The sequence below is a fragment of the Poecilia mexicana genome, unplaced genomic scaffold (genome assembly GCF_051168715.1).
Source record: "Poecilia mexicana isolate PSO_F unplaced genomic scaffold, ASM5116871v1 scaffold_2, whole genome shotgun sequence".
Lineage (NCBI taxonomy): Eukaryota > Metazoa > Chordata > Actinopteri > Cyprinodontiformes > Poeciliidae > Poecilia > Poecilia mexicana.
In genome coordinates this window covers 3180689-3195070 of record NW_028263371.1, presented here as the reverse complement: position 1 = coordinate 3195070, position 14382 = coordinate 3180689, and the positions used below count along the sequence as shown (strand labels likewise).

General features: G+C 37.5%; 2 protein-coding genes across 8 annotated transcripts in view; one reads left to right on the top strand and one right to left on the bottom strand.

Annotated features, from left to right (window-relative positions):
- mslnb (mesothelin b) overlaps positions 1-2344 on the bottom strand; it is a 62244-nt gene extending 59900 nt beyond the window's left edge. For all 7 annotated transcript variants that reach the window (XM_088009009.1, XM_088009017.1, XM_088009014.1 and 4 more), the window contains exon 1: positions 2206-2344. The gene's annotated coding sequence lies outside the window, so the exon portion shown is untranslated. The remainder of the gene's footprint in view (positions 1-2205) is intronic.
- Positions 2345-3857: 1513 nt separating this feature from the next.
- ears2 (glutamyl-tRNA synthetase 2, mitochondrial) lies at positions 3858-13921 on the top strand. Its single transcript, XM_015005405.2, has 10 exons — positions 3858-4495; positions 5236-5391; positions 6059-6248; positions 6350-6500; positions 6619-6940; positions 7391-7499; positions 7675-7828; positions 9035-9165; positions 9238-9373; positions 13281-13921. The coding sequence occupies exons 1-10, from the start codon at positions 4309-4311 to the stop codon at positions 13374-13376; spliced, it is 1632 nt and encodes a 543-aa protein (XP_014860891.1). The 5' UTR covers positions 3858-4308; the 3' UTR covers positions 13377-13921.
- Positions 13922-14382: the final 461 nt, after the last annotated feature.

The following is a 14382-nucleotide window of genomic DNA, read 5'->3' as shown; positions in this document are numbered from 1 at the left end:
TCTGCTCTTCTAGATTAAAATAAAAAATAAATAAATAAACCCAATTTGACAAGGAAAAAGCAGATGGAATTAACCTCAGTTATATATTTTATATCTTTATGGTATCTTTTTTACATGAAACTGAAACATTTTTGTTGTTCATATTGTTTGTTTTCAACTTTGTGCTTATCCTTAAAGTAAGTAAGTAAATGATAAATGAAAATAGCTACTGGCCTAAATTTCACCATATCTACATTTAAACAATTCTTAAGGAGTTTAAAACAGCTGGAACAAAACAAGGCTGCATAAGAAGGTTTTTTTTGTTTGTTTGTTTTTAATCCAACATCTTGTTCAGTCCTTAAATCTGGGAGGGAAGTTCCCAACAGCCAAATATAAGCCTTGATTTTCAGCAGTAAAACAAACACTCATGCTTCTTTCAACGTGATTACACTTTAGTTTTGCTAACACTGGTCTCTGCGTTCTCTTGACTTTGGAGAAAGGAAAGAAAGAAAGCTGGGGTTTTAATTACTACCAGGTGTTTAGGCCATGACTTGTAGACATAAAACCCAAAATTATTACTTTGATAGACGTATTTACTGTCTCTTTTGCAGAGGTTTTACTCTACTACAGTCAAATTTAAGGAATAAGCTGTAGACTATTTTCAACTCAAAAGACGAGCTTAAAAAAATAATCCAATTAGAAATATCTTCCTTATACAAAACCACGTCAAAAAAAATAAGTACTGCTTAAACACCAATGCCTTTTTCTGGAGTAAATTTCTTCTCTCGTAATTTGTTTTTACTCCCAGTAAATACATGATGTTGATGAATTGGTGCCAAACAAACAAACAAACAAAAAAAACTAAATTATTGATCAGATCTCTTCCTGGACTGCCAAAGATTGCCCTTTCAGATCTTTCTCCATGTTTCACCCTTTCCCAGGGCACAGAACTTAGCTTTAAACATCAAAGCTAAGTTCTGTGCTTTCATGTAAAAGATTGAGATGGTAGATAACAATTATGCTAACATGTGATCAATAATTTATTAATTGTGCTAATATTGAATATTTTCTTTCTTTTAAAAAAAGCCCCTTTAAATAGGTATCAGTTTGAACTTATTTAACCCCTTACTCACTAAACCCTGATTGTGTATTTAATTTACAATTAACATTAATCTGACATAAATGGGAGATTATGTCCACAGTTTACCAGCGTCCATTAACAAGCTTACATAATGACGCCAATTAAAATGGTTTGTGAATGCAGTCACACAGTTTCTCTGAAATCACTGGGTGGATACCACAGATTTCGACTTTTAAGGCAATTTAATTTTTTTACTTATCGGTTTGTTTGTTTGTTTGTTTGTGACTTTCTCTAATTGAGAAGCAATTAATGTAACAGTTCTGAAAACAAAAAGGCTTGTCTTGTGTTGAGCCTGTGAGGATGAATGACAGGCAGGTTTAATTCTGAGTGTTTGCTCAGGATTGCTCCGTGAAACTTTTGTAAATACAGAAGAGAAAGCGCAAACATCACTCAGGTTATTTAAAAGAGAAATTCCCCCAAGTTCAAAGGTCAAGTTTGACCTCTGAACTTTGATACTTTAAATTCTTTAAAGTCAGCGTTACTGACTTTTTTTTTTTAAGTCAGTAACGCTGACTTAAAAAAAAAACAACTAAATTCTCTGTAAAGACAAACATATTAATTATAAGTTATGAAAGACGTTCAAATGCTGCAGAAAGGAAATAAAATTATGTTAAAGAGAACATGAGAGTTTGGATTGACAACTAATGAGTCATACAGCTCTAAATAATACTGATGTAATTATCCTTACAAACTTTCCATTACAAAAAGATATATATATAAATATAACTTTTGGAAAAACTGCCATTGATGTTGAAAGGCAGTATCTGAGCTGGTTAATTCACAGCATTGAATGCATTTACATATAAGAAAAAAGCGATGAAGGATCAGATTGTTGCTGCTTCTGTACTTCCCTTCTTTTCCTCCTTCATGAGCTTTTAATTTTTCACTTCATAACCGGTCCGGACAGTGTGAACCACGCATGAATCAGCATTTCACTTGTTTCTTTTTTGGAAAGCTGGATCACATTTAAAAACTGCATGTTGTGGACCCTCAAGGTTTACAATTCATTGATCTCTCCTGTAAGAAAATCCCTGGCACAGAAATAAAGTATAACAAGTCCCTGAAATCAGAGTGAAATCTTTTACCTTGTTTGTATGTGGAGTCCTCCGGGTGCTGTGGAGCGTCTCTCTCTCTCTCTCCCTCCTGACACCTGAGACTGCAGTGTTAATTGTGCAGGGTGTGTTGCCTTGTGACGATGTCACAGATGAGGAAGGTGGCTGCCTCGGCCGTGGCTCAAGAGGGAAGAGCCAAACTAAGATTCCAGGTAATGTGACGATGCAGTCACAGCTGGCTTTTCAGCAAATCAGTGCTACAGAGAAAGCAAGCAAAAAAAAGTGAGGGGATTCATGTTTCATGTCTTCTTCAGCAGAATTTTATACTGTTTTATTTATTTGAGCTTTGTTTAAAGTAAAACTAAAACTAATTCCATGTGAAAACTCAAAGATGAACAGATTTCACTCGGATTTATTCTGAATGCTGAACAGTAATCTGTCACCACACCCACCGCAGTCCCAAGAAACACCAAAATAAGGGTGAACTAGTCTGACATTGATCACAGGTGACAGTGATGGATAATGCCTTTATTGAGCTATACGCCTTTCCTTTTTCAAACAAGTCTGTGGCGTTCTTTCATCAAAAGGTAAACATATCACTGAAAAATGCAGATATGCTCTGTTAGGGCTGCAAGGAAATGTGTTTAACCCCAACACTTGTGGAAACTTTAAATTTATTAACATATACTAACACAAACACACACACACACCCATACACACCACATTGCGAGCATACCCAAATCAAGTTTAACAGGTTTTCTTCTGTCATGACTTAATACATTGAGGTCTGTATTACAGTAAACTTTTAACTCACGGTTCCTGACATGGTTAATAGTGGCTCACTGCGTTATGTTCTGGGTTGTTTTGAGGTTTTTTGAGGTTTGACTATTCTGGGTTCCTCAGCCTCGTTCTTTCATTTGATGAGTCTCCGTTTTACTTTTTGTTCAGCCCTTCTTGGTGTTCCTAGTTGTTATTTCTTGTGTCTAACTATTCTTTCTTAGTCTAGTTTAAGTATGCTTCTTTGGTCTAGTTATTTTGTAGAGTTAGATTTATTTCCTAGGCCCTCTAGGCCTACTCTGCCTTTGCATTATGGTGCATCCATAAACTCATAATTTATGACATACTAGAATTTTAGCATTGGAAAACTATAAGCCTAAAGATTTTTTTGTTTCTTTATATCGTCCCTTGTAGGTAAAATGTCAGAACTAAAAGGAGGAAATATTCTAAAAATAGGAGGCAGATGTTAGTTTCTTTTTTGTCACGTTCTATTTAACTTTGATTTCGTGAGGCAGACAAACGCAAAGTGGTGCATAGCTGTGAAGGGAAAGGAAAATGAAACACGATTTTCAGTGTTAAACCAAGAAACACACATCAGACAGATTAGAATAAGCATGTTGTAGAGAATTGTGAGGCAGGTTTGGGTTCTATGATGATATCTAATCCCAAGTGTTGAACATCTTAAAGAGCACCGTTCAGCCCCTCAACCAGGAGTGTAGCACAACTACAAAGAAATGGTGGAGGAAGTACTCAAACACTGCACTTAAGTAAAAGTACAAATACAAATGTCATTTTACTGAACAGTGCAGCAAATAATGCATGTTTTGAACCCCAGTGTCACACCACATGGAGTTGTCTTTTGAGCCAATTAACTTGAATAAGTCACTGATATTTTCAAACTAATGAAACAAAAACAGCAATGTGTGACATGAATGCAACGTATAACACATAGTGATGTACTGGAGTAGAAAGTACAGATACTCAATGAAAGAAGTCAAATGAAATAATAAAATACAGTAAAAGATTGAAAGCATTGATAAATCTTTTTCTCGTCCATATCTTTCAGCAGAGAAACTAATCCAACGTGGTGGCTTGCCTTCTGGCGCCCTCTAAAGGGAGAAGCTGAAAAATATGAACTTGGCTAAAAAGAGAGCTGCGCTCTCGCTAGATGGCAGTATTAGTAACATTAGCGGTTTCTCCAGTCGTATTATGCACAAGAAGAAAAATATTAGTCACATTTGACTCAAACATTGACAGAAAATAGAAGCCAAATGGGAGATTCTGCTAAAATGTGATCATGTTCTCTCTCACAGTGTGTGTTTTTTGGTTATTAGTTAGTAATTAAACTGTTGTGCCGCCATGTTGGTTTGGTTGAAGATCTGCAGTCGGTGTTTTCTGCGGAGTCGTGTTCTTCAAAGAGGGTTTCAGTCTGTTACAGCAGTCAGACACAGATGGGTTGAGCCCCAGGTAAACTCAGCCGCTGTGTACCGATGGTGCTCCACTGTTCAGGGCGAAGTGAGGGTCCGGTTTGCCCCCAGCCCCACAGGTAAGGTCCTCAGTTAACTGGGAGTTATTCTATGTTGGGAGATAATAGCAGTTACTTAATCGTCCTCTTTGTGCATCTTATGTACACGTATTAAGCAACATGCTTATAATGTTCAGTGTGCCAAGAGTTGAAGTATGCTTCACTTTTCCCACATGCAATTTTACACCCTTATTATAAAATTAAATTAATTTGTTGACATTATGTTGTGCTATGTGTGTTGTTTTTTTTGGCCGGGAGAGAGGGCAAATGTAATCCATTTTTGAAAACAACTGTAACATCACAAAATGTGGTAAAAGTGAAGCGCTGTGAATGCTTCCCGCAGATGGACTATATTTACGTGTGTGCGGATTATGTGTGCTTATATGTATTTCTACAATAAGTAGCACATTAGATAATTTTTATCTAAATCTTCAAAATGAATTTGTGACTAAAGGCAATAACTTTAATTTAGGTAAGTTATTGTCTTTAATCAAGAAATAATTAGGTACTTCCGAAGTACTTAGCCAGTTTGATATTTACTTAGGAAAATTTTATCATTTAATAGGTTTGTAGACTATTTTAATAAAAGCATGATGCATTGTAATCATGTGGGGAATTTAGACTTCAAGTCTGTTTGGAAAATTAATTTTATAGAAACCTCTTTTTGTCTGATTTAAGAACTATATTTTTTCATTAATAACCACCTGCTTATATATCTACTTATCTATGATGCTTTGGTTTTTGATTGCTGTGGTTTACAGGCTTTTTGCACCTTGGAGGTCTCAGAACTGCTCTCTACAATTATATTTTTGCAAAGAAATATGGAGGTGCGTTCATCCTGCGACTGGAGGACACAGATCAGAGCAGGCTGGTTCCAGGAGCAGCAGAGTCCATAGAGGACATGTTGGAGTGGGCTGGTAAGAGATTTTTCAAAGAATTTGGATTGTTTGACACAGTGCGGTGTGAAAACGAACGGCAGCAGCTGAAAATATAACAAATGAAAAATCTAAACCCAGCGGTAGGGCCGCTAGGGCAGTCCACCAGCGGCCCACTGTGTTTTTTGTGTTGGAAAAAATGCTAAAAGTTACAAAAATTTCGAGGTTGACGATCAAGCATCATAATTTGGAAATAATAGCTTGTGAGGTCAACAGAAGCAGGTACAGCACAATTGGTTCACACTTTCTCGCACCCAGTTCAGTGTGTCAGCTATAAGCCTACCTTAATCCAGCTTTAGTGTCACTGTTACTGGTGTATAAAAAAAACCCTTTTTAAAATAAACAAACAACACTTAGCCTGGTGGGGAGGCAAGTAAAGCCTAGTGGCCCGCCAGACTTACAATACACTAGGGAGAAACCCTAAATTTTGGTCCCCAATTAAACCGAGTCTACCGGAGGATCAGGTGTGAAAACACCCTTAGACTGCTATTTTAGCAAAGCTATCCACTCTAATTACTAGTACAATATGGTAAAGACAGTTAAAAACATTAATTTTGGAATCTATTTCTGTTTGTTTTACAATTTTAAACCCTTATTTTATCACTATATAAAGGACAGTCTAGTCTCGAGTCTCTACCTCCATCTGCAGGTATTCCACCAGATGAGAGTCCTCGTCGGGGAGGACCCTGCGGTCCATACCTCCAGTCCCAAAGATTAGACCTCTACAATCAGACTGCCAGGAAGCTTGTAGAGAGTGGTCACGGCTACTACTGCTTTTGCAGCCCTCAGAGGCTGGAGCTGCTGAAAAAAGAGGCTCTAAGGGCCGGCCAGACACCACGGTACCTAAACAGTCACTAAAATTTGTTCCTGAACAAACAAAATGGATCAAAGATGTGTGCAGGATTTTTGCATAGAACTGAGTGTTCACCTGTTTCTACAGCTACGACAACAGATGCCGTCACCTGCGAGTGGACCAGGTCCAGGAGAAGCTGGCTCAGGGAGTGCCGCATGTGGTCAGGTTTCGACTGGAAGCCGGCGTCGAGCCTTTCCAGGACCTGATCTTCGGATGGAACCGCCACGAGGTGGCCCAGGTCGGTCTGGAGGGGAATTCCCCGTGAAAGGTGTAGGTTGGGAACGTCAGCATGCCGTTACTCTGAACCTGGGGGTCACCAAAATACATTTCTTCAACCTGTTTCTTCTTATCCTCAGGTGGAGGGCGATCCAGTTGTGATTAAAGCAGATGGCTTCCCCACCTACCACCTGGCCAACATTGTGGACGATCATTACATGAAGATCAGCCACGTTCTGCGAGGATCCGAGTGGCTCATCTCGACCTCCAAGCATCTCCTAATGTACCGCGCGCTGGGATGGACGCCACCCACCTTCGGACATCTGCCGCTTCTGATGAATAGTGATGGCAGCAAGCTGTCCAAGAGGCAGGGGGACATATTCATTGAAAACTTCTGTAGGGAAGGGGTTCTCCCTGAGGCTCTGCTGGATATCACAACCAACTGTGGATCTGGATTTACCTGTAAGTGACGAAGGGCGACATGCAACAGTTAGGGGTGTCCCGATACAACTTCTTCACTTCTGATATGATACTGACATCGCAGCTTTGAGTACTGGCCGATAACAATATTGAAAAGACATAATCAAGTGATATTATTCAGAGAACAACAGTCAAAAACAATAGGTAAGAGAATAACTGACCTATTTATTATTAACCAAAGAGTCTGCGTGCGGGATACAAGTGTTGATGGGTAGAAATGCTTGGGCGGATTAAATGCTAGAGTGGAGATTTCAGATGCAGGCCAGTATAATCCGATACTTGTTTTTTGGCTGATATCGGATCCGTTTTTGATATCAACGGATCCGATATCAAAAGCGGATCGGTATCACCCTAGTAGCAATAAATTTAAGATGAGCTCTGTCAATATTAACTCAATTTAAGTAATAATTATTTTCTTATCCATGTACACAGCCAATCGAATGGGACGGAGGTTAGAGGAACTGATTTCTGAGTTTAATCCTTCAAAGATCACAACTCACTCTGCTTTGTTAGACCTGGAGAAGCTACCAGAGTTCAACAGGTGGGGCAGAAATCAATTTCATATGAATCTGTATTAAATTAATCCAACCATATTACAAAGGCTATTTTTAAAGTTTAACTTATTCTTTAAAAATAAATTACTCAACTGGAAGTTTTTGTTTTTCTGAAGAATCATAGATTGATTGCTCTCTGTTTCTCCTTGGGACTTTGGACAGAATTCATCTGCAGCAGCGAATTGAAGATGAGCAGAAGTGTTGTGTGCTTATAAAAGATCTACAGCAGCAAATCCAGCAGGTTTATGCTGCCGAGATCCAGGATAAAGAAGTGCTTGAAGGAGATTATATTAGACGTGTGCTACACCTCCGTAAGGTAATCTCAGCTACATTCGCTTTATTTCCACTGAGCGGTACGCCATGGACTGGTGCTATTCAGTACGCTATTTTATCTGTTTCCGTTGTAGTGTATTGTACGTGAAGGCCGTAAAGTTAAATATACATGTTGTCTATTCATTTTTGTATTGTTTTCTATTAAAAAAGCAGTATGTTTTGAGAAACTGAAAGCTTTTTGAATCTTCAAAGACTCTCTGTTGTGCAACATTTTGTGTATCAGTCAACTATCTCAGTGAACGACGTCGAACTTGCAAACGTTCAGTTTAGTTTTCAGCTTTGTTGTGCAAAATTTATAAAGGCTAATGTTTCAACACTATCTGTCTTAATCACAGTAACTAAAGTCACCAGCTTATTTGACTTTGACAGTGGCTTTTGAAAATATTCACATCCCTTAACCTTCTAAATTTACTTTTGTACATCATAAATGTTATTGTCCATTGGGATGCATGCACACCAGCCCTGTTTAGTCCGCTTAAATCAAATTCTAGTTTGTTTGTCCAGAAAGTGCGGTTTGATTGATGAGACGTGAATGCGCAATCTAACTCTGCTTCAGACCAAATAAGTGAACTCTGATCCACCTAAAAACATAGAGCGTGGTTCAGTTGAAGTGAACTGACGTGCGGTTCAAATGCATGTGTGGATGCAAGCGGACCGAAGACCGTCCAAAAGCAGGACGTGGACTACAGCGCAGGGCATTCTGGGTCAGTAGAGCCAAAATAAATGCACTAGCAGGAGAAGTAGCTCGTGGTCTTTTACAAAATATGAAAGAGAGATCCTACAACTGCTAAAATCTGGCAATAGTCCACTTCTGTTCACGTTTTGTGACGAAGGAAGCTCCATTGGTCTTATGAGATTTTTGTGTCGTTTCCTTCGGTGGTTCTTGGTGCAGCGCCACCACAGGCGAGGAGGGGAACAGGTTTTTCAATAAGTTTGGATTGTTTGACACACTGCAGCATGAAAGCAAATTGCACCAGCTGTAAATGTAGCAAATGTTGCAATTTTGGTCCCCAATCAAATCTAGGCTGCCAGAGTATCAAGTGGGAAAACAACCTTAGTGTGACTTTATGAGATAGATCAACAAGAAGTTGCATATAGTTTATTTTGCGATTAAAATTGTTTTCCAAGACATTGCATGTCTAAAATAATATCTTCAGTAGTATTCAATGTATTGCTTTCTCTTCAACAGGGTCACATAACTTCCCTGAAGGAGCTTGTGAGCCCAACTTACTCCTATCTGTGGGTGCGCCCTTCCCTCTCCATCCAGCAGGTGGCAGCACTGACCAAGGAGGCTTCTCAGATTGCGTCATTAGTTCTGAGGTTTGAAAGCAGGTCTTTACTGCATATCAGTAGTGTTTTGTCAAGTTTATGAATGTTTGTATGTTTTTGCAGGTTAATAGAAGAGCAGGGAGAGGAGCTGTCACTGGACCAACTAACCAAAGATCTAAAGAGTTTGCCTAAGCAGACCAAAGCTACCAAGTACAGAGAGGTGATGAAGCTGCTGCGCCTGGTTCTCAGCGGCCTGCAGGTACCAGTCTACATTGCTTTGAGCTCTAAAGTGTGTGTGTTGTGTTTAATAGATGTTGGCTGATTCACTCTGAGGTTAATAAGACCCACGCCACAGAGAGCTACTCACTCTCAAAATGCATAGGTCTCACACTTTCTGCCAATGAGTCATTTGTCTTGAGATTTTTGTCAGCCTTATGAGTAAAGTCTAAAAAGCTGACTGATAAATACTCTGTACTCTTTCTTCAGGGTTTAATTGTTATTTTTTAATCTTTAAAGAAAGTATGGATCATTTTTGAAAGTTTGTTTTTATGGTTTGTTTGCCTGTTAGTTATAGTGGTACATAAAAAAAAAAATTAATATTGCGTAAAAGTGCAATATTTCTTCCCCGTCATCTCAGCCTTTCAAGCAGTCTCTCAGTCTGGGTCAGTAGGCCACACAGTCATGGGCCTACTGCTTAGTGGACAGATGTCCAGAACACTCAAAGACATACCTGGAGTCGTCCTTTGATTCGTTTATGACTGTTTGAGAAATCCTTCAATCTTCCGTAGCAACCATTCAGCTGTGCAAAACGCCTGGTTGGACCTAGCTTCGCCTTCGAGGACAAAGCTCCTCCTCATTCAGTTCTGCAATAGACTGGTAATGAGCAGTTTATTTGATCCATCTGTGTTTGAGCAGAGATGCATCTAAAGTCGGTAGCCCTTGGGGACTGGAGTTGGTGACCCCTGCAATAGACAAATATTTTTTTTTCTTCAATAAAGGTTCTGTGTAGTTCATTCATATCTAAGCAGTGACTAAAATCATAAGACTTGAGTACAGGTGTGGTGAACATTTAGTCAACTCGTGCTTTAAGCTAAGGCTGTAAACTTCCAGTTTTAGTGGTCATGCTGATGACAAGGCATTTTTGTGCAAGTTTGCCAACTTCTATTTACATTACAAGACCTAAATTTGGGAAAAGACCAAAAATAAATAAATATATATATATATATATATATATATATATATATATATATATATATATATATATATATATATATATATATATATATATATATCAATCATTGACGTGCGGTGAGGTTCATTGCTGGTGAGGCACTGACTTATGACTTAGACACCATGTCCAATAACATTGTTGGACCTACGGAAATTTCGCGCATGCATACAACGCTGGGGGGCAAAAACACTAATCTTTTACATGTCATCCATAACCGCGTTAACTCAGTGAAACTTAGAAATGTAGGTATTAATTTCGTGCTATGATCCACAGCAAAGTGATCTGTATTCGCCAAGCTACGCAGACTCGTTGCTATAGCAACTGACAACAATACCACTTCATGTTTTAGGATATAACACCAAAAAACATTCAAGAATTTTGCACACAGAACAGAACATTTAATCTGTTGTTGTAGTACGTTTTAGGCTTAATGTTTTAATAAATAATTGCTGTGGTAGATTAGCTACCGCTTCTATTTTACTGAATTATTTAAACAGAAACTGAAGCCCACAAAACGCACATTTCATTAAAAAACTAAACAAAAACATCTTATTGCTGTCTTACCTTTACGTATCCCTAAAATCCATGCACCGCTAATTCTGCACAAAAATATCCGTTCATCCAAAGCCAAGTCTATCCTCGGCATGTCTTTTCTACTCCGTTTAAAAATCATAAAACTGTCTCGAACCAAAACTTTCAGTCCGGTGTTGTTCTTCCTTTAGTTATTATCTCCTGCTTCAATTGAAAATCCACTTTAGAAAACTGTTTAACTGTAGACATGTAGTCTTTCATGTTGACGTCGGAAGAGAGAAGAAAACAAATATATCGCTGTACTTTACTTATTTACTGTATGTCTAGGTCCATGGCTAGCTCACTGTGTCTTACTCTGCAGTTGTGGAGTCACAATATCTGGGATCATGAGCGCCCCCTGCCATGAGGCAAGAGAACTGCCTGCCTCCCCTGGAGTCTGTTTTCTGCCGTTTCTGATCGCTCCTCCGCACTAAAAACACGATACACACACAGTTGGTGACAAAAAAAAACACTGTACATTATATAGATAAGCTAAATTATGGAAAATCAGTCCATATATTAAATGTTTTTTAGCCATTTCATTGCCGGCATACAGACATGACGAACATGCTCCCATAGAATGGCAGCCAGTGCAGTTAGCGAGGTTGCGCAATCCCAGGTGAGGCTCAGCTCGCTGCTGCCTCACCGGCTTCGCTTCTGAGCATTTGAATAAGAAAATGCGAAAATCCAGCGATTTTGAAGAAAAAATAATCAGAATTGGCTAAGATAAGTAAAAAGTAGATACTTTATAGTACAAACCACAGGGTGAAAATAAATGATTTTATAATTATATATTATTTTTCCATGATGACAGGTGAGGCTCTGCCTCACCTGCCTCCCCTGACCGCACGTCACTGATATATATATATATATATATATATATATATATATATATATATATATATATATATATATATATATATATATATATATATATATATTTTTTTTTTTTTTTTTTTTTTTAAGAATTTCCAGTCTACATCCACTTATCAATGCTCAATGAAAATGTCAGACTTTGATTCTGCTTTTAGTATCTGTGTCATTTTTTCAAATAATCATATGTTATTAGTCTGTGATATATCTAATTTCTTCCATCCCCTGTTAAAATATCAAATTTTCTATGTTACAAGCCATTTATGTTAACTAAAGGAGATTTTATACATAAATCTACTTGAATATTAAAACACTGATAAACAAATCATTTTACATGCTGAGGCAGTAACATAAAAAAATATTTTCTTTGCTTTTTTGTCACAGTTAAGGAATTAACTGATCCACTTTTTTTTTTTACTTCCAATACCAATATCTGTGTTTTAGTATCGGTCTATATCGATCCGATACAGAAAAACAGTGCTGAATTGACTTAAAAAGTTTCCTTTTTTTAAAACACAGACATAAATGTACTGAATTAATGTTATTATGCACCAGTACAGCACACTTAAATACACCTATAGCTTTATAGGTTTGGTCAAACACGTAAAAACAACACACCTTTGAAGTCTATTAGAGGGGAAGTCTAACTAAGCAATAAGTGGTGAGGGTCTGATAATGAGTTTGGTAGACTAGAATAAAACTGTGTCAGGTCTGAAGCTTGTGTATTTATTTCAGAAAATATATTTTCTGAAAAGCACAGCTTTAATAGGTTGATTTTTAGAATGAGTTATTGGGTATATCTTTGACACCATCAGGGCTTTGCTTCATCTCAGGTCTTGCTGGCAGCAGGAAGTTTCATCACACAGGCATGTTTAAAACCGCCGCAACAAGAGGGAGATTTTAATCTGACTTCAGAAGTCTGTATTTTACAAAGTAATCTTTTTTCTGGCTTCTGCATGTTTCTGAAACAAGAACAAATTTCAAATGAAATAAAATAAATATGGATTTGCGTATAAAATCTTTCTAAAATGAGATTGTTACCAATTTAAACAATATTTTTTCTCTTTGGGAACCTTGCATTTAAGTTTGAAAATAATCCTGACCCTGTGAGACTTTGGATGTCATTTAGACTTTTTACAGACCAGGGGTTTCATTTCTGCTATTATTCTTCTAAAATTGCACATTTCAAACTTTTTCAGCACTTTCATGAGCTGACACATAAAAACTAAAAAAACAAACAAAAAAAAAAAAAAACATACATTATGTAACTTCTTTTATTTCCATCTATTTCATGACTAAGCAGAATTGCCATGTCTTGCTTTATAAAGACGGCAGAGCGCTTCGCATACTCTGTGGCGACTTGGTAAAGCGGCACATTTTCAGGAGGGTTACCGAATGAGGAAGTTGCTTCTGATTCAGTTTCACACACACAATCAGTCTGGTATTCTGAGGAAACCTAACTGACCTCTATTTGTTGCCCTCTGCGTTGCAGCAAGGACCCAGTATTGCCGAGATGATGGTATCTCTGGGCCCCGCAGAGATCAGACATCGATTCCAGAAGCTTCTGCTGCCTCCAGATTCCTGTTAAAGATGCTTCACAGATAACCTCTCACTCTGTTAACTGTTCTGTATGTTGAGAAATACAAAACTTACATCAAACTTGATTACTCTGTCAAACTTGAAAGAGACTCAGCTGACTAAACATTATAAATATTTGATGATTTTGTTAGGTGTCTTATAAGATTTCTATATTTTGTTTGTAGAAAAAGTGCCTGACTCTATGGACACCTGGATGGGAAGTACCTTGCTGTTTTTTTATGTAAATGTTTTACTTCAGAAAAATAACGTGTGCATGCTCCACTGATTCGAGATGGATGGAATAAGTTGTTTTAATTTGACAATATTAACAAGAATAATGACAAACTGTTTTATTGTGACTGTTTTCTGGCTTTTGAAGGCTATATAATGCAGTAATCTCTTGTCTTTTTTTAGTTGTTGCATCATATTTATTACCCCAGAGGAACAGGAAGTTGTGAATTACAGATAAATAAAAAGTTCACTGAAACTGTGAAGAACTTTGAAAAAAGGTAAAATAATAAAGAAAATGCTTCAGTTGGAGTCCTTCTATGGGAATTCTCTCAGGCGTCCATTTGTGTCTCATTTTCCACTCTGACTCGGTGTGCTCCAAACAAGTTTGCTGTATGTTTTAAGTTTCTGATCAGGTCACAACAGCAACAACAACAACAACAAAAAAAAACTAGCATCAATAGTTGCATTTCAAACTCTTATCTCAAAATATACAAGACTAATATTCCAGATGCATGCCAAGTATTTACATCTGCTGTGAAAGTTTAAAAAAACATACTATTTAATCACTTTTTGGCTTTAAATCAGATTTATGCCATTCAAGAGTATCACAAACAATCCTTCCTGTTCTAAAGGCCAAAGTAATGAGATAATTTTGTTGCTGTCCACAAATTCAGAAATCTACATGAATTAGGATCACTAAGCCTTTTCTTACAAATGATGGCATGCTTTGAAAGCTTCAGATATGTTGATTTATTATTTTAAAGCAACTCCAACCTCATTTTGGA